At 46.5% G+C, this 21,816-nt stretch overlaps 12 protein-coding genes across 12 annotated transcripts; 5 read left to right on the forward strand and 7 right to left on the reverse strand.

Moving 5' to 3' along the window:
• Positions 1-29: 29 nt before the first annotated feature.
• V1510DRAFT_219493 (pyridoxal phosphate-dependent transferase) lies at positions 30-2,113 on the reverse strand. The gene is made up of 5 exons (XM_066930498.1): positions 1,934-2,113; positions 1,864-1,887; positions 1,735-1,804; positions 1,493-1,695; positions 30-1,459 (listed from the first exon to the last, which is right to left on the reverse strand). The coding sequence occupies exons 1-5, from the start codon at positions 2,032-2,034 to the stop codon at positions 160-162; spliced, it is 1,698 nt and encodes a 565-aa protein (XP_066787402.1). The 5' UTR covers positions 2,035-2,113; the 3' UTR covers positions 30-159.
• Positions 2,114-2,592: 479 nt separating this feature from the next.
• Positions 2,593-3,385, forward strand: V1510DRAFT_421144 (mitochondrial 54S ribosomal protein mL61). The gene is made up of 3 exons (XM_066934563.1): positions 2,593-2,763; positions 2,808-2,941; positions 3,000-3,385. The coding sequence occupies exons 1-3, from the start codon at positions 2,621-2,623 to the stop codon at positions 3,140-3,142; spliced, it is 420 nt and encodes a 139-aa protein (XP_066787403.1). The 5' UTR covers positions 2,593-2,620; the 3' UTR covers positions 3,143-3,385.
• V1510DRAFT_421146 (uncharacterized protein) lies at positions 3,121-4,263 on the reverse strand. The gene is made up of 4 exons (XM_066934564.1): positions 3,990-4,263; positions 3,511-3,956; positions 3,410-3,472; positions 3,121-3,374 (listed from the first exon to the last, which is right to left on the reverse strand). Exons 1-4 carry the CDS (start codon positions 4,171-4,173, stop codon positions 3,207-3,209), a joined length of 861 nt encoding a protein of 286 aa, XP_066787404.1. The 5' UTR covers positions 4,174-4,263; the 3' UTR covers positions 3,121-3,206.
• A 138-nt stretch (positions 4,264-4,401) lies between these two features.
• On the reverse strand, positions 4,402-6,573 carry V1510DRAFT_368759 (uncharacterized protein; the record flags this gene model as incomplete). The annotated part of the gene is made up of 8 exons (XM_066931369.1): positions 4,402-4,718; positions 4,756-4,992; positions 5,031-5,509; positions 5,545-5,983; positions 6,017-6,173; positions 6,216-6,296; positions 6,329-6,451; positions 6,487-6,573. 8 exons carry the CDS (start codon positions 6,571-6,573, stop codon positions 4,402-4,404), a joined length of 1,920 nt encoding a protein of 639 aa, XP_066787405.1.
• Positions 6,574-7,255: 682 nt separating this feature from the next.
• On the forward strand, positions 7,256-8,637 carry V1510DRAFT_446052 (DHS-like NAD/FAD-binding domain-containing protein; the record flags this gene model as incomplete). The annotated part of the gene is made up of 5 exons (XM_066935718.1): positions 7,256-7,395; positions 7,444-7,879; positions 7,915-7,967; positions 8,000-8,336; positions 8,565-8,637. Coding segments are annotated over 5 exons (995 nt in total), but the record flags the coding sequence as incomplete, so codon positions are not given.
• Positions 8,638-8,652: 15 nt separating this feature from the next.
• On the reverse strand, positions 8,653-9,496 carry V1510DRAFT_421155 (Pre-mRNA-splicing factor SPF27). The gene is made up of 2 exons (XM_066934565.1): positions 9,442-9,496; positions 8,653-9,385 (listed from the first exon to the last, which is right to left on the reverse strand). The coding sequence occupies exons 1-2, from the start codon at positions 9,470-9,472 to the stop codon at positions 8,802-8,804; spliced, it is 615 nt and encodes a 204-aa protein (XP_066787407.1). The 5' UTR covers positions 9,473-9,496; the 3' UTR covers positions 8,653-8,801.
• Positions 9,497-9,615: 119 nt separating this feature from the next.
• On the forward strand, positions 9,616-11,324 carry V1510DRAFT_421156 (Snf7-domain-containing protein). Its single transcript, XM_066934566.1, has 3 exons — positions 9,616-9,705; positions 9,740-10,290; positions 10,379-11,324. The coding sequence occupies exons 2-3, from the start codon at positions 10,116-10,118 to the stop codon at positions 10,849-10,851; spliced, it is 648 nt and encodes a 215-aa protein (XP_066787408.1). The 5' UTR covers positions 9,616-9,705; positions 9,740-10,115; the 3' UTR covers positions 10,852-11,324.
• V1510DRAFT_219806 (uncharacterized protein) lies at positions 11,310-16,036 on the forward strand. Its single transcript, XM_066930499.1, has 5 exons — positions 11,310-11,818; positions 12,016-12,135; positions 12,172-12,280; positions 12,312-12,566; positions 12,604-16,036. Exons 1-5 carry the CDS (start codon positions 11,604-11,606, stop codon positions 15,856-15,858), a joined length of 3,954 nt encoding a protein of 1,317 aa, XP_066787409.1. The 5' UTR covers positions 11,310-11,603; the 3' UTR covers positions 15,859-16,036.
• On the reverse strand, positions 15,837-17,680 carry V1510DRAFT_421164 (uncharacterized protein). The gene is made up of 5 exons (XM_066934567.1): positions 17,525-17,680; positions 16,813-17,488; positions 16,440-16,776; positions 16,358-16,405; positions 15,837-16,319 (listed from the first exon to the last, which is right to left on the reverse strand). The coding sequence occupies exons 1-5, from the start codon at positions 17,605-17,607 to the stop codon at positions 16,141-16,143; spliced, it is 1,323 nt and encodes a 440-aa protein (XP_066787410.1). The 5' UTR covers positions 17,608-17,680; the 3' UTR covers positions 15,837-16,140.
• Positions 17,681-17,713: 33 nt separating this feature from the next.
• On the reverse strand, positions 17,714-19,058 carry V1510DRAFT_421168 (mitochondrial carrier domain-containing protein). The gene is made up of 4 exons (XM_066934568.1): positions 18,684-19,058; positions 18,501-18,651; positions 18,131-18,467; positions 17,714-18,098 (listed from the first exon to the last, which is right to left on the reverse strand). Exons 1-4 carry the CDS (start codon positions 18,841-18,843, stop codon positions 17,823-17,825), a joined length of 924 nt encoding a protein of 307 aa, XP_066787411.1. The 5' UTR covers positions 18,844-19,058; the 3' UTR covers positions 17,714-17,822.
• A 221-nt stretch (positions 19,059-19,279) lies between these two features.
• V1510DRAFT_421172 (TOM7 family-domain-containing protein) lies at positions 19,280-19,872 on the reverse strand. Its single transcript, XM_066934569.1, has 4 exons — positions 19,794-19,872; positions 19,620-19,695; positions 19,548-19,584; positions 19,280-19,509 (listed from the first exon to the last, which is right to left on the reverse strand). Exons 1-4 carry the CDS (start codon positions 19,821-19,823, stop codon positions 19,485-19,487), a joined length of 168 nt encoding a protein of 55 aa, XP_066787412.1. The 5' UTR covers positions 19,824-19,872; the 3' UTR covers positions 19,280-19,484.
• A 133-nt stretch (positions 19,873-20,005) lies between these two features.
• Positions 20,006-21,797, forward strand: V1510DRAFT_408033 (uncharacterized protein; the record flags this gene model as incomplete). Its single annotated transcript, XM_066932434.1, has 3 exons — positions 20,006-20,103; positions 20,264-20,531; positions 20,568-21,797. 3 exons carry the CDS (start codon positions 20,006-20,008, stop codon positions 21,795-21,797), a joined length of 1,596 nt encoding a protein of 531 aa, XP_066787413.1.
• Between the last annotated feature and the right edge of the window lie 19 nt (positions 21,798-21,816).

The raw sequence follows: 21,816 nt of genomic DNA on the forward strand, positions 1-21,816 counted from the left end.
CATGTTTAGCGCACTATGCAGAGGGGAGGATACTAATGCACGCTGTGGGCGGATAGCAATACGGGCCAGTTTTGTATTTAGTCTTGATTGTAGTAATTATTAATGATTGCGATCTTGTCGCGTCCTGAAAAAGGATTCGTCTCCTTTCTAAAGGATTATTTATTTATAAAGATTGTCCAAAAACCCAATTGCTAGTTCATCGACAATAGCTTTGGTACTGATACTTCCGGCAACGCCATAAAGCGCGGAAGTCTCACCGGCATTAACCTTAGTCTTAATTCCCTCAAGTTCTTGAAGCTCTTTGGTATGCAGAAGCCCGGTGACTACTGATTTCATATCGGCTATGAAAGTGTCGATAGCATTCAAAGTGAGCCTTGTGCAAGCGATATGTAGGGCAGCAGGATTTTGTAAAGCGCTTAAGTGCCAGCCGAGATCTGTCATGGCGTCCGAAATATCGTAAATGTTGACCTGACTGGAAGAAAACGCTACCACGGATGCGACAGGGTTCCCCAAAACGTGCAGCGCCGGGATTTCACCAGAATCAATAGCGCTACGAATACGTGCAACTGCTGCTGTCAAATCTCTGCATGACTCCAAGTAGCCATTTTTTCCCATTTTCATCAAGCTTGCCCAGCACCCCGCCATGAGCGCACCAGGGCGAGAACCGGCTAGAGTCGGAGACGCGTATATGCCGCCCGACCATTCAGTCGCCAAAAAGTACTGGTATTTGCGCAAAGACGCAGACCGATACATAATGACTGAACTGCCTTTAGGCGCAAATCCATACTTGTGTGTATCGCAAGAAATTGACGTAACACCAGGAACTCGGAAATCAAATTTGGTTCCGGGATCTATTCCTAGCTGTTCAAGGAAGGGAACGACAAACGAACCAAGGCACGCATCAACATGCAACGGTATATCGTATTTCACAGCAATATTGCTCAATTCCTCGATATTGTCAATGATACCATGAGGAAAATTAGGTGCTGAGCCTGCTATGAGAACAGTGTTACCGTTCACTAGTCTCTTGACCGCGTGTGTGTCCACTTGATAGGTGACGGGATCTATCGGGACATGTCGTAGCTTCATGTTGAAGTAATAAGCAGCCTTGTCAAATCCAGCATGTATGGTTACCGGAGCGATAATCTCGGGCTCTGTGACACCGCGCTCATTATACGCTTTCATTTTCGCAGCCAAGCAGGCCATCAATAAAGACTCTGTTCCACCGCTTGTCGTTGTGCCGACGGATCCCTCCGGGCCATTGAATAGGTCCAAGACCATAGACACGACCTCAGCTTCCATTTTCCGTAGGCCAGGAAACACGTCTGGGTGTAGCTGATTTCCGGTCGAGTACATGCCATATGCCTCTGTCTGTAGCTGAATCATATCTCGACCACCATGATAAATAGCGCCAGAAACTTTCCCCGATTCCCAGTCGGAGTGCTTCATTTCGTTGTTCCTATGATCAGATATATTGCAACATGCTCCTTACTTGATCAGTACTGCTTTGATTGCATCATCCGACCAGCCGTCCGCTGGAAGTTTGTTGTAATATGTAACGTCCGGTCCCTTCGGGATCATCTTGTCCTCGACATCTTGCAGCGTCTTTTTAAGCTCCAGATCGACCTTTTTGCGTATCGAGGGTATGCGATAAAACAGCTTGAAGAACTTACGCGCAAGCGTATCATACAGCTCCTATGACTGTCAATATGGCTGATGACATTTGGATCCTACCGATGTCGTTCCGATAAGTCCCCGACCCCACAACTGGCGGTAGCCTCTGGCAAAATATTTCGAGGCCCATCTATCCTATTAAACCTCGATCAATTTGCGGTCGTTCATTGACCCGAATTTCACACTCACAAGATGAATACAGCGTTCCTGGCACTTCAAAATTAGCACATGACCTGAAGGTATCCACTCCGAAACTTACAGCTCGAGAGCGGTCGATCCCTGGTAAAGTCTCCAGCAAGTGTGCAAACTAGAACTGACTGGGCCGCCAAAACCCATTACAGGTAGCTTCAATGTACTCATCTCGAAAGCTTAGTTCTGTCTGTGCGCGCCGTCCTGTTAACAATATGGATTTGGGAGACTAGGACAGAGGATGAAGCCCTCGAAAAAAATATGTGGAGAGCTACCAGGCCCGCGCTTTAATTTATAAACTACGAGACATTCGTTAATAACGTTGTTCTCTACTGGCATATATCACGAGCGCGGCATTGAGCGGCAGGCTTGAAATAACTACGCGAATTAGGCAATTCCGCCTGGACCGGAAATCTCCACGTCAAAATAGTCGTTGGGAGCAAAGCTTTATGAGCTTGCAAGCTAGTCCAGTCACACAGGTCTACGATTGGTCTTGAGGTGATCCAGGTGTAAATAATCGTTACGCCGGTGGCATACCACATGAAACTAGGGTTCCTTTGCACGGAAGTACATAAACGTAAACCGGCTGTCCGGAAAGATCTCATTGATTTTGGTAGTACAGGACCAGCTATGTTAGGCATATATGTATAAATTAATAGACTACTGTGCATAAGATGAGTGATGTTTTGAGCACCAAATTCGCAGAAGTTTTTTAAAGTCGCCGCGCCAGCTCAAATATCTGTTCGTCTACTCAACAATGTCAGCATCCAGGTATGCAGCGCAGGCAAGACGCCTGGCTCAAATTGCTACGGGAGATGCTGCCGTAAGACTTCCGCAAGCTGTACAAGGGCTTAAACTGGAGTTTAAGGTGGAAAATTCCGGTGGACATATGGGCGCAAGGTAAGGCCAAAATGTACGATGAAGAAGTATATTAACAATGTCAGGAAATTTTGGAAGCAACACCTCTCGCAGATTCAGTTTCACAACCCTGAATTGCCGATTGTGGTGAAGCGTTACGCTATCAGCGGCAAGTCTGAGGAAGCCAGCGCTTGTCCTGCCCAGCTCACTATATCATACGGTAAGCGGTCGACAACCTAGCTGCGGGTGAAATCGCTGAACGTGATTGCTTATTTTAGAATCCAGTGAGAAATTTATCGATGCGAAATGGAAGCACTCCTCGGATATTCTCAAAGAACTGATTTTTGAGACCAAAGCGGAACCAGTTGACATGCAGGAGTACCCGAAGGGTACTCCTGACTTGAAGTACAAGCTAAATTAAGTCTTCATGTGTATGTATATATTCTTTTGAAACTATGAAAGAGCTTTCATCCTGATGTGATGTTTTACCACTTCCACCAAGCATTGATACCGAGAAGGAATATCAGCAGACAGAAGTCGGTTATAACGTGGCTGATCATGAACGAGTATCTCGCAAGAAGATTGAGATACGTCGAGTAAGGATCTGGGAGATACTTGGAGAGACGGAACTCTGAGCCCGGAGGGAGACGTCCCTATAGATCAGAAAGGGTGATAAATGTAGCCTTACCTTCTCCAGTATGAATCGAGACGACTGTAGGCCGAGCTCTATCGTAGAAAAATACCAAAATATCTGTCTGTTAGCCAAATCAGTACACCTAATTGTCTTACCATGTTTTTTGACTCGTCAGTCCTCGTAAGTTTGGATCCTTCAAGTCCAGTGGAGTAAATTGTCCAAGCTGCCAGTAAGACAATTAAAAACGAATGCATAGACTTCCAAGTTGCATTATAGTTCTTCACTGCGTCAGGAAGGTTATTTTTGGTGCCCGCAGCTGAAGTGTACATGTCTTGGATAAGGGCAGCTGTCTGTGGGTCCTTTTGTTGCGCTCCTTCACCTAACTGTTTCAGCAGCAATTCAAACATATCTCCATCGGTAGGTGTGCTTCCGTTTGTAAGGTCCTGTAGTAGATCTGTCGGACTTTTGGAGAACAGCTCATCAGATGATAGAGCATCCGGAGATTTGGTGCTGACATTGGAACTCAATGGGCCGAGAGAAGCCAAGTCACTGACATCAGGATCGGAGAAGTCTGGTATAGAGGGGCGAGAAACATTGTGTTCTTTGGAGTCAGTGATGCTCTTTCTATACATACTCTTGTAAGCTATCGAGTTTTCACCATGCGCTGTTTGAGTGATCTTATCCAGTCTTGCTGAACCTCCAGCCAGGATCTTTGCCTCCCTGCGTTCACGTCGCAGTCTGGCCTTTTCAGCTACGGAGAGCTCAGTAGGATTCGCATCAATCACAGAAGACGTGTCTCCCAAGTTCGGCGTCGACATATCTCGACAGACAAATCAATATATAAGGAACGATGATTGTAGTTGGGTGCCAGTAATTACGATAGGAGATCGACCGTCTTCGAATAAACTAACGATGTACTTGGAAGTGTGGCATACACCTAAACTCTAATGTACTAATTACAAATTGCCTCTAGACCAATGCCTACTATCGGAAGCACGCAGTCACTTGCATGTTATATCATTTACACGTTCGATGCACGATCAAAATCAAGCAGGCTGCTTTTTGATGGACGGAAGCGAACCTGAACTCGAAGTCCTGAGGAAATCCTTGGCATCGGCTACCGACATCAGGCCCAGTCTCTTGAGATAAGAGCGTTCATCAACCTCACGGTATTTATCCCAACGGTCGACCTCGTCCTGAGAAGAGATTGACAGTGAGTCATAACCAGATCTGATTATTTCCGAAACTTGATCCGTAGAGAGCTGGCCGGAAAAGAAAACAGATTTTTGCTCTATAAGATCGTTGTAGTGCTCCGCTATCGAAATAAGTGTTTCAATTGATGTCGCCCTAGTGTACATTTCATCTGGAGTCAGTACACAAGGAATATAGAAAAAACTTACACTTTTCGGATATCCTTTTAAAAAGGTCGCCTGTCTCGACAAACTTATAAAACAGGTCATCATAGTCTTCCGCGTCGTGCAAAAACAACTCGCCGGATGAGAAAGCCAAAACAAGAATTCGAATCGTTTCGTCAACCAAGTTGTTTATCGATGGCAGCTTGATCAGATGCTGAGAATGATTTGCCATAAATTTCGTAAGTGAGATAAGTGACCTCCATAGCTCTGCCCAGTGATACTCTGAGATGTTAGTTGTGATTGGGTGTGTATGAACTCACTTAAACGAATGCGCTGTCTCTTAAGCTGCGAAATGATGCGACGAATGCATGCCAAAGTTGCTTCGTACATAGATACATCGAGACTTTTCTTCATGCTATGATCGATAGAAGCAACCAGACAGTCAAGTACACCTTCGACTAGTAAACGCTCGTCTTTCACGAGTGGTAACAGAGGCACCCGTTGACGGCAAAGACGTAAGATCGATCGGTTATTCGGACTTGTCAGCACTTGAAATAAATTCTGGTCTTCAGCTAAAATGCGAAACACCAGAAGTGGTACTCGAGCATATATTCTGTGCCTCTCAGATCGATGCTGGTGATGTAACAAATAGGATGAGAGTGAAATGAAAGCTGCGAACGGACTCTCAGGAGGACTCCATGCATTTGAAGGTCTCGCTTCGATCAACAGCTTGCAGAAAAATTTGTTGATGTGAACGAACTCTATGGTTGCAAGTAATATGGTGACTGAGGGCGGAGGCCTTATATCTTAGTCTTGAAGCTTGATTCAACTTACAAGGCAGCAAAAATGCTCGAAGTGGATGTATCAGTCCTGTCACCAGACTGCGGCTTGTTTGCTCGTTTAAAGCCAACAAGCGAAAGCATAGAATCTAATGACCATGACTCCGTGGTGTCGTCGGAAACTTCTATATATTCATTTCTGGCGCTCCGGCAAGCAGAGCCTATGACGTAGACTATTTTCAGCATAGCCTGCTCATTTATGAGATCTGACAAGCGAGTCTGATATGGGTTGTAAGATTCTAGCTTATTGTAGTTTGCCAGGATACCAATTAGTGTAAAGGCCTCGAACGTATAGGTGGTCGTGGCAGGGTCAACAGTGAGCTGTACCAAAGCGGGAAAAAGATCCCTGTGTATAAAGAATTCAATGAGACCCGTCCGATAGAGATCGCACACGATCGATACCGTCGTGCTAAGAGCGAGCACCCTAAGGTCTCCTCGCCTGTCAGCGCTGAGAAAGGATTACCTACCTTCGAGCTCGGATCGTTTTAATACAATCTCTAAATTTGTGACCAGTTCTGGTAGAACCGAGTCTACACGGGTGATGCCCGTCAAAAGCGAGATAACATCAGCGCTCTGGTTTGTGTAATGTTTCGCAAGAATTTCACGCACCAAAACGTTAAGAGTCTCTTCGGTCAGCATGGAATCATACCTGGGTCTCAGACTTACAATAAGAGCATTGACAATGACCTTCGGGTTATCATCTACAAGTGCGTTTATAGATCTTGAAAAGAGCGCCTGCGTAATTCCCTACTGTCAGACATGTGTGAGAGAAGTATTACCTGAAACTGTAAAGTGTGTTCTGGTGATATATTTGCTAGGATCACACCTAAATGAGCCTTCTTCGCGTTCAGTAAGAAAAACTCCAGCCAGAAGCTTTCATTTTCAGGCACCGTAGAGCCATCCTGATTGTCAGCGCCAGGTCAATGTGAAATTTTACCTTGAACAAATCCTCATAGACTCTGATTATTTTGGGACGAAGCGGGCCCCGCTCTACCTGAACCAATGGAGATGCTAATGCGCTCATCTCAGCATCGTTTTAAAAGAATTGCTTTGTGTCTCGAAGCACTGATAGTATATCTCAGGGGGTTGAGGGAGCAATGTAGATGATCGTTTGTCACCACTGAAGCTTAATTACCAACGAAGATGTGCAGCACTTGCGGCAGCATGTCGCGCCGCACACACACACACCACACTGGATAATGTCCCAATGTGGTTACCCGGACTTGATGATGCTGGATATCGGAAGCCACGCGTGTTTTTTATGTTATGCCAAGGTCGAGAATAGGAGTACAATGACAACGCATTACATTTGGCCGTTTGCTAAAGCCTCGAACCAGTAGTCTATTTCAAAAAGCTCACAGCCGGCCGGGTGGTGGTGGTGGTGGTGGTGGTGGTGGTGGTGAGCAGTGGTACATACATATAGTAGTATAGAATGTCCTCCCAGGGTAATTTTGTTTACGCATTTCCTATTTAGGAACAGCATTATATCCTCGGCCACCGCGTATTGAGCACATTCCTCCTGCTTCGTCTCTGTGCTTAACACGCTGGACGCGTTTAGCGCACAACACCCAACCTTTCCTAGCACATTTAAAACTTCAGTGTGCGCTTTGTTACGTTAATTGCTTGCGCTATTTTACAGAGCTGTTTAAATAACGATCATTATTTCGAGCCCTTTCGAGAGCATACGGCTACAATCTACGGTAGCAAGATGACAGTCAAAGTGCTCCTGGAAGATGCCTCTGCCGAGAACGGAGGACACCTCGCGAAGATGGCCGCACACATCGCAAAAGCTCGCAAGATTATAGTCGTGACGGGTGCAGGTATCTCGTGTAATGCTGGAATACCGGTGAGTTGCGGTCGGCGCCTTCTTCTGTCCTGTACTCATTGAAACAAGGATTTTCGAGGATCCAATGGGCTTTACCAGATGGTGAAGAACGAGTATCCTGACGCAATGTTGAAGGGAAAGGATCTCTTCGACTCGATTCTATTCTCCAGTCCCGCGAGCACAAGTGTTTTCTATACATTCATGGCCAGACTACGGACTTGCATCCTATCGGCTCGTTCAACATCTATTCACAAGTTCATCAAGTTATTAAACGAGCGAGGTAAACTTCTCCGATGCTATACTCAAAATATCGATGGCCTTGAAGGACAGGAGGGCTTGCGTGTAGGCGTCGAGGATTGGAAAAACTCTGAAGTTGTACAGCTCCACGGGGACATTCATGCGCTAAAATGCATGCTATGCTGCGAGATCGTGTCCTGGAACGACACTTTAACGGAGAGTGTACAGAGCGGAGTACCACCAGCATGCCCTTCCTGTATACTGAATGGTAGGGATCAGCCCTTATTTTGCTAACGTCGGCAGCCGAGAAACGAACCAGTCTTGGAAAGAGATGCCCACAGGTGGGTGTACTCAGGGTAGGTTTAAGTGAAACGCCATCTGACGAAAGCCGAACATCGTCTTGTATGGAGAGGAGCATCCTGACGGCGAAAACATCGGACGGTGTACGGCTTCTGATTTCAAGGCTCGTCCCGACTGTCTAATAATTTGTGGAACTTCCCTCAAAGTCGTTGGAATAAAAAAGCTAGTGAAGGAAGCTGCCAAAATTGTTCATGAACGAGGTGGTTATGTCATTTATGTTAACCGGACGCCTTTACCTGCCAGCACATGGGCGAACGTAATAGACTACTACATCGAATCAGATTGCGATCTCTGGGTTGACGACCTCAAGACCAGACAGCCAGGGCTATTTCTTAGGCAGTCCAATTTGCCATCCTTTCAAGTTGGTAAGGCCAAGAAGTCGTTGAAGGGAAAATACGATAGGACAAGCAACAAAGAAAACATGATTAAAAAGGTGAAACCTGCTGTCAGTATTGTTCTCACTCCTCGAAAGCAACGGGCAATACTGGAATCTGTTCGAGATTTATCAGGTACTTTACACGATAATGCTGTCAATGAGGAGCAAAAAAGCTGTAGTACGTTGTCATTTAAAGCTACGTCTCCCATTACTCCAGTCGCACGACGACAAATGACACAGGCTTAGTTTGGGTATAATGTTCTTTCATCTGCAGCGGTAAACTGGAGAGTTGGCTCGCGTTATGTGTTTTACTTAGCAAAGGTATAGATCGGAGTTTGGTTAGGGCAATGTAAATTATCACATTTGTATCGTTATGCGTTATAATCAAATCGTACTATATATTACAGCACAAACTACTAAAATTACACCCAGATGCATATCAGTTCCTCAGAAACTATGACTCCCCGCGATTTTTGGCGATTTGCTGCTCGAGTTCTTCACATGCTCGCTTGATTGCAGCCAAACTACTGACAATTTGTTCTCGTCGGCTTTGCAAATACAGCAATTTCTCCGAAATTGCAGTCTGCTCAAGCTTTCGAGATTTGTTGAGCTCCTCTGTAGCAGCGTTTGTACGATTTATTTCGTGATCCAAAGCTTTTGAATACTGCTCGAGCTCGTCATTCGAGATAAGCCACTGGTTTTTACCGAAAGCCAAGAGAAAATCCAGGTTGTTTTGTCTTGCCTGAGTATGCGCGAGAGCAATGTAGGCCTTTTCTAAAGTAGATTTTTTCACACTCTCATCTTCAGAGTCGAAATCAAAAGATGTGTACTTGTTAGTATCAATCCCATCGAGCGAGTCAACACCCTCTTCTAGTCGTGTGATTTCTTGTTGAAGTACGGTAGACAATTTGAGGGGATCAACAGCTTCCAGAGACGGATGTAAGCCTCTCTTTTTCAGAGAACCGCCCTTCTTGAGCTCTCTGATGATCAGCTTCTCCACGGCTGCTCTCTCCTCTGCCGTTGGAGGCTGATCGAGATCTAACCTTTATTAGCTCAAATATACCCAAAGAATCTTGCCGAATAGATACACTTACAGGGTAGAGAGTCAATCGGTGCTGTTGTCATGACGATTACCGAACATTCGCTCTTGCGTGAAAAATGAGTGAAGTATTTTGAAGGCGTATTTAAACCTTATTCACGTGACCTGGACATCGCCGATAGCGAAAGCCAATATCTTGCTGCATATTCAGACTACAACTTGAATACATGCAATATTTATTTATCAAAATCTCTTGCGAGCTGATTTGGATTTCTCAGATACTGTTTTGCTCAGAAACAGTCTAATATACGAGGCCGCCGTTGGTACGCTGTGGAACAGTAGTCCGCTAATCAGTTGCATATCTCATTACCCGGTTTACGGGCGGTTTCCAGCCTTCGACTAATATTTCTTCACACTTACGCTGGTGAGAGGGGACTTCTAAACTGCAATATCTCTTTCACAAATTCACAGAGTACGTCAGTCTGTTCATCGAAGAGTTAGCTGGACCTTTTTAAGGGATAGTTACAGAAAAGCACGAAGACCTTCATAGTTAGGTCTGACAGAAAATCATCTAACATTTCCTGTTTAACTGTCAACCTGTTTCAGACCTGAACAGAGGTCAGTCGACGTCACGATATCACACAGCACCTCTGCAAACATAGTGTTTGGGTCTTTATATCCAGGTTCTCATAAGTCGGCATAATTTTTGTGAAGCGACAAGCGGACAGTATGTGGTCTTACTTTTTCGGTGGAAATGCATCGACCAAGAAGGATGCGCCCAAAAACGCCATTATCGGCCTGCGAACGCAGCTCGATATGCTCGCGAAAAAAGAGAAGCATATCGAGCAACAAATCTTGGACCAGACGAACATCGCTCGCAAAAATGTGAATACAAACAAACTAGGTGAGTAGCTGGTAGCGAAGTGGAGCCGAATATTGAGACATGGCAACACTGCGTCCACTCTGCTCGAGAAACTTGCTAACAGAAGCAGTCGCCAAGAACGCACTGAAGAGAAAGAAAATGCTTGAGTCCAACTTGGAGAAAGTACAAGCGCAGATTGCCACTCTGGAGGCACAGTCCAATGCTATTGAGTCTGCCAACCTGAACTTCGAAACTATGAAGGTCATGCAGTCCGGAGCTAAGGCCATGAAGCAAATTCATGGTAACATGAATATGGATAAGGTCGACGCTACTATGGATGAAATTCGCGAACAGGTGGCACTCAGTGAAGAGATTGGTGAAGCTATCTCGAGACCGCTTGGACATGACTTGGATGAAGACGAGCTTGAAGACGAATTGGAGGCTCTAGAGCAAGAGGCATTGGATGCAAAGATGGTCAACGCCGGTACCGTGCCCGCTCGCAAGCTTCCTGACGTTGGTTCGCCCTCTCGGGTCGACATCGATGAAGACGAAGAGGACGAAGAAGAAGAACTCCGGAAACTCCAACGAGAGATGGCCGCGTGAGTCATGTCGATAACCTAATGACATGCCGCTGCTAGCCTAGCATTACCGCCATACAGATGGCTGCCACCAGGTTAAATGACCATCTGAAACATGTGGTCGATGATCAACTCTGGGAGTCATACTACATTTTTACCATGTCCTATTGTCTATTTTTGATTGTCTTAATGTTGTTTAGTACAGGGATTTTGTTTTATATATATTCTGGCAGTTTATAGAGAGCGTAATAACCGCACGGTCCACGTACATTCCAACTGTCACTTAATATCACCTCGATGAGGTCTCAATAAACTGAGTTACGATTATTCGTAATGTCCTTAATTGCAAACCGCTAGTGCTTGGGGTGTTTTGATTATCAAAAATACGACAGTTTAGTTAGTAACTTTGTTGTGGATCTCTCCTAGCCAGTCGAGTGAACTAGGTAGGGTAACTAATTATGGAGACCTGGCATCAACAGTGCAACAATTCTTGCGACACATCACTATCATAAGCTGCCATCTTGAACTTTACAGGCGCATCGACGGCGGGTTTATCGACAAAAAGCTGTTATATTTTTTATTCGTCTATTTATGCTGTTTGAGATTGAAATTTGACATTCAACACTTCAATCCCCTTCTTCCGGTGCTGTATTTGTCTCGCATATCTTGATCATTTCTTCGACCTTGGTTGATACCAATTAGATATCCGGGGCTTTGCAGACACACGACAAAAATATCACAATAACTAAGGACTTTTTTACAAACGAGTCTCTGGCAATGGTCAAACTGAAAGAAATTCCTAGGACCGCAGCATTCGCGTGGTCGCCTGGATCACACCAGCCATTTATTGCTTCAGGAACAGTCGCAGGTGCCGTCGACGCAGACTTCTCCTCAACGACTACCTTAGATATATGGGATCTCAATTTGATAGACAAATCCGTCAATGGATTTCAGCTGGACGCCCCAGAGGTGTCTATCAACACAGATGCGAGGTGAGTAACACACGCGTCCACGCGACTAGGCAGCGTTTGGAGAAGAGTGTGTCGGAACTGTCATAGAGCCCAATTGATATCAAATGTATCAAAGCTCTTCCTTCAGCCATATTTCAAAGCCGAATGCTTGAAGATGGACATTGATACTCGAGTTTACTCTTACATTGGTATCGAGCTGATTCTAACTTTCATTTTAGATTCTATGATCTTGCATGGGGCGCAGCCAGTGTCCAGAGACCAATGGGAATAATCGCTGGTGCGCAGGAAAATGGTGCCCTAAGTCTGTGGGACCCGCAGGCTATTCTGGATGGCTTCAGGTTTGTAATAGCTGCGACCTGTATTGCTAACTGAAGTTCTGATACTCCCATGTTTCGAAGCACGAAACACACAGGACCAATCAAGAGCATCGATTTCAACCCTAAGCAAGCGAATCTTTTGGCTTCCGCTGGTTCGAAAGGAGAGGTACTACAAACTGTGACTTCTCTGACAGTAGTTTTTCGTTTGGGATCTGGACAAGCCGGGAAATCCCTCTCTTAGTATAGGTACAAGCACATCCTCACGTCTAGATGAAATCGAGTCGATCGCTTTTAACTCATCTGTGGTTCATATTCTGGCCACCAGTGGTAACACCGGCTTCACGTCAGTTTGGGATTTGAAGAGCAAGCGAGAGGTTTTGCATTTGTACTACCCTGGATCATCTGGAGCTGGTAGACGCGGAGTTTCAAGTGTCGTATGGCATCCCGAGAACGTAAGTACCTATGCTACAACAAACGCTGATTCACCAGTCGACGAAATTGATTACCGCATCAGAAGACGACATGTCTCCTGTTATTCTTATGTGGGATCTGCGGAATGCCAATGCCCCGGAAAAGATTCTGACTGGCCACGAGAAAGGCGTTCTATCATTGTCTTGGTGTTCAATGGACAGTGACCTTCTTCTCTCGTGCGGTAAAGACAATCGTAATTTGCTTTGGAACCCACAGAGCGGTGAGCTTCTGGGAGAATACCCTATCTCGACAAACTGGGTATTTGAAACGAGATTCAACCCAAGAAATCCGGACATATTTGCGACGGCTTCGTTCGACGGAAAAATCACTGTTCAATCGTTACAAAACTCACAGAAGGAGACCAAGGCCGCGTCAAAACCAATCCCCGAAGGCAATGATTTTTGGAATCCCACTTCATACATAGATCCTCAGCAACCCACCTTTTCCTTGAAGCAGCCACCAAAGTGGCTTAAACGTCCGGTCGGAGCATCTTTCGGATTCGGCGGCAAATTGGTTTCATTTACGACAGAGAAAGGTCAGCCAGCTGGAGCCCCGGTGAAGTCAGAAATCAAGATCCAAAAAACTGTAGTGGAGCCAACGATGGTGGCCGAAACTGAGAAGTTCGAAGAGCTTCTGAAAAGTGCAGACTATTCTTCTGTAATAAAGGCGAAACTCGAGTCGTCGACCGACCCATGTGATGCATACGACTGGAAGGTTCTTCTGTCTCTTCTTGAGGAGCCATCGAAGAGTAAACTCATCGAATCACTTGGCTACAGCGAAAATGAAATTTCCTCGGCTCTTAAGAAGCTCGGAGATATTTCTGCTGTTACATCGTCTGAGGAGAAAGATGCTCAGAATCCGTCTTCCAATGATAAAGATGACGGAGGGATATTTGGGGAATCTTCAGGAGCTGACGAATTTCTAAGCGGAATATCGGCCAAGCCTGCAACTGCTGTGTCAATCACTCTTCCAACCGGCTCCTTCACTATATTTGATGGTACTGTGTCAGAAGTTGACAAACTGATCACACAGTCATTGGTACTGGGAAACTTCGAAGCAGCCGTTGATCTATGTTTGAAGGAGGACCGTCTTTCTGATGCTTTCATGATGGCTCTTTCTGGTAACGAGTCCTGCAGAGAGAAGGTCAGAAATGCCTACTTCAGCAAAAACCTGAACGGACCGTCCTATATTCGGGTACTGTCGTCTATCGTGAATCGGAATCTTTCGGATCTAGTCGAAAATGCCGATATCTCTAATTGGAAAGAGATTGTTGTTGCTCTTGCGACCTACTCCGAGGGAGAAAGTTTCAACACCTTTATCGAGAAAATTGGCGATCGCTTGGTGGAGAAGCGCGTGGGCTCTTCGGGTGACGAATCCCGTGAGCTGCGCAAGAGTGCGGCATTCTGTTACATCACCGGCTCCAAATTAGAGAAAATTCTGCAAATTTGGATCGAAGAGCTGAGAGAGAATGAGCGGTTGGCGTTGTCGTCTACGAGCCTAAAGAGTCTTTCTCCTTACGGGATTCATATCAAGTCCTTGCAGGACTTCATCGAGAAGATTACTGTGTTCCGGGAGGCGTCGAAATTTGTCGATGGGGATATCTTGGCGGCCAACTCGACTGCTTGGAAATTGGCTCCACTTTACGAGACGTATCGAGAGTATGCCAACATCGTGACTAGTCAAGGGTTTTTGGATCTCGGCGAGCGATTTTTCTCGTTACTCCCGTCGTCCTATCCGCTGGCATCCATTGAAAAGGAGAGGGTGTCGAAGGCGAAGGGCAAGCAATCAGCGCACGTTATCAATTCCACGGGAGGCAGCAAGACAACACAGTCGAAGTACCAGGTTGATGACATGTTCAAGTCCCAGCCAGAGCCATCCACATTCTACTCATCTTTCGGCACTGGTGTCCCCCCCGCTGCGACAACTTCAGTGCCGTCCATGACATCTTATGCACCCATCCAGAATCCTTATCAGCCTGCTCCTAGCTCTGTCGCACAGCCTGGTCACAACTCTGCACCAGGTCCTTCTGTTCCGTCTTCCATTGGTGCTCCATTTGAACAATATGGTCAGAATTATCGGTCCAGTATCTCAATCCCAGCCCCGCCCCCTCCCGTTGGATCATCGCCTCCGGTCGCTGTGCAGCCGCCGACATCTTACATGGCACCCCCGAAGGACAAGTCTGTTACCGGTTGGAATGATGCTCCTGTCTTAAAGGCATCAGGAAACACCAGAAGATCTACACCCAGCGCCGCTCCCCAACCTATCTTATCGCCCTTTCCTAATCAGGCCCCTATTCAGACGGGCGGTGGATACGGAGGGTACACTCCGCCCACCACCAGCGGCATTCCAAGCCGTAAGCCAACGCCTGTTAATATGCCACCACCTCCGATAGGAGCGAAGCCACCACAGGCTATGGGCCGGCTTTCTATGAAGTCTCCTCCGGCTAGCTCTGCAATGATTGGTAGTCAGTTTCCACCGGGAGTGAATGGTCAACTCTCTGCACCAGGCTTGCCTCCTTCATCGAGCGCGAGCGCTGAAGCTCAGTTACCGAATGCCTTCGCCCCGCCTCAACAAGCTGTAAACAGCAGATATGCCCCATCTCCATCTGCGGCAGCTTCACCTACCAATAAGCCCCTGAACCCATACGCGCCATCGCAGGAGGCTTCGGTGGCTTCTGGTCAACCTGCAGGACAATCAGCAACACTTGCTCCTCCTCCCACGCGGCCATCTAACCCTTATGCCGCCCCTACACAAGACCCGCAGCCTTCCGTCAACATGCAGGCTACGCATCCGCCATTAGGAAATGGAAGACAGTATGCTCCTAGCCAAGCACCTGCAAGCGGTCCACCGGCTATGGCCGTTAATTCTCCTAAAGTTGCCACTCAGGCACTGCCGCCGCAGCCGACTGCACCCGCTAAGCCAAAACATCCTCAGGGCGATCGGTCGCATATCCCAGAGACGGCCAAGCCAATCTTCGAAATTCTCAACGCAGAAATGGCCCGTATAAAGCAGCAAATTCCTGCAACATTTGCTCGGCAGGTTTCCGATGCTGAAAAGAGACTAAACATTCTGTTTGACCATCTCAACAACGAAGACCTTCTCTCGGATGAAAGTGTGAAGGAAATGGTGCTGCTCTCACAAGCTGTTCAGCAAAAAGACTATCAGACGGCCCACGCAATCCACATCAACCTGATGACTACCAAAACGGATGAATGCGGACAATGGATGGTCGGTATCAAGCGTCTCATAGACATGAGTCGTGCTCTTAAGTAGGGCTACAAATGAGTACCGAGCATAGTTCTCTACTGTGTCATCATCAACTAATATCTTCACACATGCGTATCGCGGAACAAAAAAAAGATAAAATTACAAGAAAAGCAAAGTGCCCAGGTTGTGCAGTAAGATAATATATACAGCATCTCCTTTAGCTTGTAGTAAACCTACGAGGTTCCTGGGTTTTATTGTTTAGAATTTTGCAGTATTACAAGATTGATACTAGACTTTCCGACGCTCCCGCTTCTTCTTCAAACAGCACTAAATGGTGACATAGCATGCCTAATCCAATATTTTAGAAAACATCGCTCCTACTATTCCCCTAGGTCTCACACTGTCTTTTCTGCCGGATGTGATGGCCACGGCAAGAATTGCTGTAGATATAGAGAAACACAGATCATTAAATCGCCCGATGCCCGCATTATTAGTGTTCATCGTTGCCAGCAACGCCCTAGGAAGAACTAACAAAGTCAACAGAGAGCCCTGCACAGTCACTTACCAAAGAGAGCCAGCTCACCTATCCGCGAGCGCTTTTCTATCAGAACGCCTTGGTGTCAGTGGCTGAGTACGATGTTACTTACTCCATCCGCACATCAAGCACCCCAGACATGGCCCAATTTTATCGTCCCACTTCTGCGCTGAGACTCTAGGGAACAACCATGGACCAAGACGAGTCCTTGTTAAGCAAACAGAATACCATATGCTCGTAACAAACGTAGACAGGAATACAGATGACTGAAGAGACGCGCCGACTATCTGGAGTAGACCTCGCCGACCGGAGCGGAGAGCCAGGATAATGTTCAAGGGTACATAGATGCTAGCCGCGCCTCTCAAAGTGGTCCAAAATCTAAAAAGTGCATGTAGTTCACAGTTCTCACTGATATTACCGTGGACTAGCTGACATGGAATCGGAACCGTCTAGATATTAGTGAGTTTTGGCGAATCTTCGGATACCTGTGTAGGATCGCCAGCAGAGCGAGGTAACCCCACCCTGTCGCACATGTCGCCCAAGATATCAGCACAGCCCGTCTCTTTTCCATACACAAATTTGCCCTTTTCAATCAATCTTAAGGCATTTAGGAGACTCGTATCCATGTTAGCCATCCGAGTAATCCAAATATTATATGATTTAGGTAGTCTTTCCGGGCGATAGAACCAGCAATACATTATGATATAACATGAGATGACGAAGAGTAAAGTGTCTGCCTGCTTTTGTTTTTTCGTACCTAGAGTCCGACGAAAGACGTAATCCGCGGCCGTTGTGAACATATAAGCAGTGCTATCTGATATTCCGTTCTGCTTCGTCGACTTCGCCATTAGGCTATTGTGCCACTTGACGACAGCATATGTAAATGAGAGGACAAACAAAAACTCCTGACCATTTCTTGTAGGCCTCTTCTTATTGGACTGGGTCTGCGGTACAGTGTATAAGAGATTGATTGGAGCACACACTGCGAAGACGGCCGCCCAAAGAAACGGTTGATCTGAAGGTTTTAGGCCTGAACGCAATACCTCGCGTATGTCCTGTAACAAACTATCAAACTCATTGTATTTAATCCTTCGATTGACGATGTGCAATGCTTTCGGAGCTACATTAGCAGCATATGAAATCAGAAATGCTTCTGCGGCTCTAAAATCGCGTTAGCATTGTCGAAATTGTACTTACGACAGGATGGATGCACGCCCGGCGTTAATGAATAAATATGGTCGATGAACCCGAAGTCGAGCTTTATTATCCATCACTTGCATTCACAAATGCGAATATATGAGCTCACGTTATCGAAAGGCATGAACGGAACGCATGTAGTGTTATAGTGTTATAGCAGACAGGTACAAGATGTGGGAAGTCCCAATATCACTTAAATTCAATATATTTATCTATCATTCAACGAAAGAGTTGATTTTACTATATACATGTGCTCTAGTGGAACGCGAGCTACTCTTAGCGCATTAGACCATCCATGTTAAAGTCCTGAATGCAAAATGTTTCTTGTGTGTTCATATACCACGAAAGTCACACACGTTGCAGGAAGAACGCGGACCAGGTTGAGGACGAGACCCTTATACAGTCCGCTTAATCCTTCCGTCACAACGGTTTGGCGTATAACGTCGCGCATGGATGCGTAAACGTTATCAGCGTCATATCGCTGTAGTCTTGAGCGAACTACTTGCAGAGGATACATCGCCAGACTGGCAGCTGTTTTGGACAACATCGAACAGGCAATGTACCAGGATGTAGACTGAGGTCAGCTTATGGTATCACCAAACATACCAAAGGAGTGCCGTCAGGCGCAGCCAATATCTTCAAGTTCTCGTATACCATGAGTTGTATAGCACCATTGCCGACAGAGACAAGACTGGGTAAAATGCCCCTGAAATATCCACGAAAACCTTCATAGCGTGCCAATTGCCAAAGACCATTGAAAATGCCTGTGTATGCACCCTGACGTTTTGCAGAAGTTGATAGCATACGAGTTTTTACCACCCAGATCGGATTAGATAGTAACGCTGTCAAGGTGCCAGCCAGGCCCGCGCTGGCAAAGTATCCCATAGAGCCAAGAGAATCTTTCGCAGGTGAGCGGCCTAGGCTCGCTTTGATGGTTTCATAGCTTTCGTCAGCAATTCACAAACAGAGGACGTACAAGTAAAAGTATGCTCCCCATGATACAGCATTACCAACCAGGTTCGGGGCCAGACCACGATAAAAAGCGCTTAGACCGTCGTCAGATCGAATCTCTCGAACGACATTGATTAAATGGTGCCCATTAATTTGTGACGGACCTTTGTTGTCGACTGCCGTCAGTATTTATATCATCTTGACTTACTTTGCAAGCGGACTTTGAGCAGATCCAAAGGATGAACAGCTAGTGTGGTCGCGCAGCCAGCTGTAAATCCTGCCAGAAGGTCAATCAGAGGGTCTTTCTTGACTGCGCTGGTGCTCGAGTCCCTTGGCGCAGGAACGCTTGTGTGAGATTTATTTGCCATTTCTGCTGCTCAAGTTTGACAGTCACTTCGGCGGCCTCCAGTCGGAATCATGCGCTCAAATCCGTAGTATGCATTATGAAGTTCCACAGTGGTTGGCAATGAGAAGGTTGTTTGACAGAAAGCTCACGAGCAGTATGAAAATCAGTCAATTTCTTGGGAGGTCAGACGTTTGATCACGTAATTGCAAGCTCACTTGCCCAGGGACCTTCGGATGTCTCGAGCACGTAAATGATGGCATTCACTATAATTACGATCATATGAGCACGCTGCACCCACGATGTTCTCAGCCAAAGACGACTGACTGAGAACGTGGCCTTAAAGCGTCGGAACATCATTTCAGAATACTGGCGTATACTACGCGTTCAGGCCTCTATCTTTGCACCGCACTTAGAACCAGCGGTACTAAGCTTATATGAGAGACCTCGAAAGACTCTTGTGGACAAGCGGGGCTGATACAGGAGTATAATATACTTGACATCTATGGAGATTTGAGTAAATTGTACATTGTGAGTCGATTTAGGATGTACAGCCCATCTAGATCTCGACAAATCTGCGGAGTATTCCCATTTGACACATTCCATCGAAAGTTGGTCCTGCTTGCTCACTATCGAGAGAGTAACATCAGGTATCATATATACATGCTAGTTCGACAAGGGCGAGAAGAGCCTATGGTTAGATATGCGTTACTATATATATTGACTTACTTGATGATCGACGGGCGGGGAAAGCTAGTAGACCAGCCTGTCATTAGATTCTTGGTTACAATCTCAACTTACCAACGTAGAGAATGAAGGGAATCCATCCGTAATGGAAGATGTTGCGAGAAACATCGACGACCTTAGCCAGTCTCTCCTATTGAAGTCAGCACTGTGTAGTGATGCACATGGACGATCAGAACCGCTCTTAGAAGAGAGCAGGGCGGAGACAATCCAGCAAATTGTTCGACTTACTCTAGTTTCCTCCGACAGTGCCAAAGCCATTGTTACGATAGTATTGATGGTAATAAAAAATGCTGAGAATTTTTTCGCCAGCGCTGGGACGAGTTGGTTTTCGAGATTACCCGGAACATCACGAACCTCTTGAATGCTTGTTGCAGCACCACGTTGACCTGAGATCAGTGCAACATATCGAAGTAGAGCTCTGTCAAGGTGCGACTACCGCAATGGCTTCTCCAGTCATCGCTACGGTGACAGAGACTATAACTGTTGTTTCCCCTACGGTAGCTCGGTCTCTCGAAAATGCCCCGAAAACAGTGACCAGGTAATATAAACAAACATACGAGCTGACCTTCTAGTTTAACGTTTACGAAGGGACTACTCGTAAGTATCCCTGCTGTTCATACTAAATAGCGCCAGATCGGTCAATTTAGCGTGCTGTTAATTCTCGCGGCTTTCATACGGTTCTTCATATTCGAACATAGCTCCTCTTTGGTTCATGACAACGATAGACAAAAGCGCGTCAAGAAGAAGCAGTCTTCTGTATTGCGGTCGGCACCGCCTATGACGTTGACCTCTATATTGGCAAAAACGTTCTACAATGTCGAAACTCATCCCTCTGAATCACTCGATTGGCTCAACGTACTGGTCGCTCAGGTCGTAACACAAATTCGTGAGGACGGGCGTTTTAACGACAACATTCTCACAATGCTCGACAAAGTGCTCAACTCGGACAGTATTCCCAGTTTCCTGGTAGGTTAAATGCCTTTGAAAAAGCTTATCGGATAGGACAAAATCAAGGTCATTGAACTTGACATGGGCGAAGAGTTCCCGATATTCTCAAACTGCAAGATCTTCCCTTGCGCAGACGATCCTCGCAGATTAGAGGCTAGAATGGACGTCGATCTTGCTGATACAATTTCCCTGGGGATTGAGACGAAGCTGATATTGAACTATCCTAAGCCATTGATTGCAGTCTTACCTGTCTCGTTAGTCGTTTCTATCGTGAGATTCTCTGGCCAACTTACCATATCACTGAAGTCAGAGTCTTCGCCTTCGTCAAATGACCGCGAACACAAGACGTCATTAACGTTTTCGTTTGCCCCTGACTACCGTCTAGAGTTTTCGATCAAATCCCTGGTAGGGTCGAAATCGCGCTTACAGAACATGCCCAAAATTGCCCAGATCTTGGAGTCGCGTATCAGGAAATGGTTTGCGGAACGATGTGTCCACCCTCGCTTTCAGGAAATCATATTGCCCTCGATTTGGCCTCGTCGCAAAAACACTCGGGAGAGTTTCTCTGGACAGTCAGAATATGGCTCTCCAATCATCCCCGAGCTGAGACGTCAGACGGCGGCTGCCAATGCGCGTAATATGGCATCTTCTGGTTCTGCCGTCTCTTCAACCACCTCGTCTATATTAGGCCAACAGGATGCCGATGTGTTACGCAACTCGACGACCGCTCTTGCAGATGACGACGACGAAGACGTGGCGATGAGACACCGCAGACCTTACGCGGACCATTCGAGATCGAGCTCCTCTTCCATTCCGTCCCGTCCTGCCTCACCTGCCTTTGGATCGAGCTCATCGCACTTACAATCCCCTTTGCGACCACAGTCGCGTGGAAGACCACCAGCACGACACCAGTCACCGTCGCTAGACCACTCACCTTCTCGAAGCCAGTCACCGGTGCGAAGTCGCTCGGCACCGCGAGGTTCATCGTCAGAGCGCAGCCATGCACACAATTCGGTGCACACGTCGACTCGTCGTTCTGATAGGTCGCCTCCGGCAACACACCCAGTCCGCAATGAAGCTGACCATAGCAACAATAGAACCACTGCAACTGGATTTACAAATATGGCCCAACCTCGTGCAAGCACGTTCGTTGACCGCAGCGCTTCTACGTTTAGATCGGACGTTGCGGACATGGACTTTGTACGCACCGCATCAGACTCGCCGACGCCTAGCTCAACCCGTACGCGTACTGCCGCACGCCACACTCATGAGAACAATCGTTGACACCAAATGGCAGATGGCT

The sequence above is a fragment of the Dipodascopsis tothii genome (genome assembly GCF_038497935.1).
Source record: "Dipodascopsis tothii strain CBS 759.85 unplaced genomic scaffold V1510scaffold_29, whole genome shotgun sequence".
In the NCBI taxonomy this organism is placed as follows: domain Eukaryota; kingdom Fungi; phylum Ascomycota; class Lipomycetes; order Lipomycetales; family Lipomycetaceae; genus Neoaidaea; species Neoaidaea tothii.

Coding starts and splice junctions, on each gene's coding strand:
- V1510DRAFT_219806 (XM_066930499.1), top strand. CDS start 11,604: ATGGTCAAACTGAAAGAAATTCCTAGGACCGCAGCATTCGCGTGGTCG. Junction 11,819..12,015: donor TCTATCAACACAGATGCGAG/GTGAGTAACACA, acceptor CTTTCATTTTAG/ATTCTATGATCTTGCATGGG. Junction 12,136..12,171: donor GCTATTCTGGATGGCTTCAG/GTTTGTAATAGC, acceptor TGCTAACTGAAG/TTCTGATACTCCCATGTTTC.
- V1510DRAFT_421164 (XM_066934567.1), bottom strand. CDS start 17,607: ATGCAAGTGATGGATAATAAAGCTCGACTTCGGGTTCATCGACCATAT. Junction 16,406..16,439: donor GTGCTTGATGTGCGGATGGA/GTAAGTAACATC, acceptor ACTGACACCAAG/GCGTTCTGATAGAAAAGCGC. Junction 16,320..16,357: donor AGGTGAGCTGGCTCTCTTTG/GTAAGTGACTGT, acceptor TGACTTTGTTAG/TTCTTCCTAGGGCGTTGCTG.
- V1510DRAFT_421156 (XM_066934566.1), top strand. CDS start 10,116: ATGTGGTCTTACTTTTTCGGTGGAAATGCATCGACCAAGAAGGATGCG. Junction 10,291..10,378: donor TGTGAATACAAACAAACTAG/GTGAGTAGCTGG, acceptor TAACAGAAGCAG/TCGCCAAGAACGCACTGAAG.
- V1510DRAFT_421155 (XM_066934565.1), bottom strand. CDS start 9,472: ATGACAACAGCACCGATTGACTCTCTACCCT. Junction 9,386..9,441: donor ACCGATTGACTCTCTACCCT/GTAAGTGTATCT, acceptor AATAAAGGTTAG/ATCTCGATCAGCCTCCAACG.
- V1510DRAFT_421144 (XM_066934563.1), top strand. CDS start 2,621: ATGTCAGCATCCAGGTATGCAGCGCAGGCAAGACGCCTGGCTCAAATT. Junction 2,764..2,807: donor GGTGGACATATGGGCGCAAG/GTAAGGCCAAAA, acceptor TAACAATGTCAG/GAAATTTTGGAAGCAACACC. Junction 2,942..2,999: donor CCAGCTCACTATATCATACG/GTAAGCGGTCGA, acceptor TGCTTATTTTAG/AATCCAGTGAGAAATTTATC.
- V1510DRAFT_219493 (XM_066930498.1), bottom strand. CDS start 2,034: ATGAGTACATTGAAGCTACCTGTAATGGGTTTTGGCGGCCCAGTCAGT. Junction 1,696..1,734: donor GACTTATCGGAACGACATCG/GTAGGATCCAAA, acceptor TGACAGTCATAG/GAGCTGTATGATACGCTTGC. Junction 1,460..1,492: donor ATCAAAGCAGTACTGATCAA/GTAAGGAGCATG, acceptor ATCTGATCATAG/GAACAACGAAATGAAGCACT.
- V1510DRAFT_421168 (XM_066934568.1), bottom strand. CDS start 18,843: ATGGCAAATAAATCTCACACAAGCGTTCCTGCGCCAAGGGACTCGAGC. Junction 18,652..18,683: donor GCTCAAAGTCCGCTTGCAAA/GTAAGTCAAGAT, acceptor TACTGACGGCAG/TCGACAACAAAGGTCCGTCA. Junction 18,099..18,130: donor CGCCTGACGGCACTCCTTTG/GTATGTTTGGTG, acceptor AGCTGACCTCAG/TCTACATCCTGGTACATTGC.
- V1510DRAFT_421172 (XM_066934569.1), bottom strand. CDS start 19,823: ATGGCTTTGGCACTGTCGGAGGAAACTAGA. Junction 19,696..19,793: donor CACTGTCGGAGGAAACTAGA/GTAAGTCGAACA, acceptor TGACTTCAATAG/GAGAGACTGGCTAAGGTCGT. Junction 19,510..19,547: donor CCCCGCCCGTCGATCATCAA/GTAAGTCAATAT, acceptor ATCTAACCATAG/GCTCTTCTCGCCCTTGTCGA.
- V1510DRAFT_421146 (XM_066934564.1), bottom strand. CDS start 4,173: ATGTCGACGCCGAACTTGGGAGACACGTCTTCTGTGATTGATGCGAAT. Junction 3,957..3,989: donor AAACTCGATAGCTTACAAGA/GTATGTATAGAA, acceptor CTGACTCCAAAG/AACACAATGTTTCTCGCCCC. Junction 3,375..3,409: donor CTCGATTCATACTGGAGAAG/GTAAGGCTACAT, acceptor TCTGATCTATAG/GGACGTCTCCCTCCGGGCTC.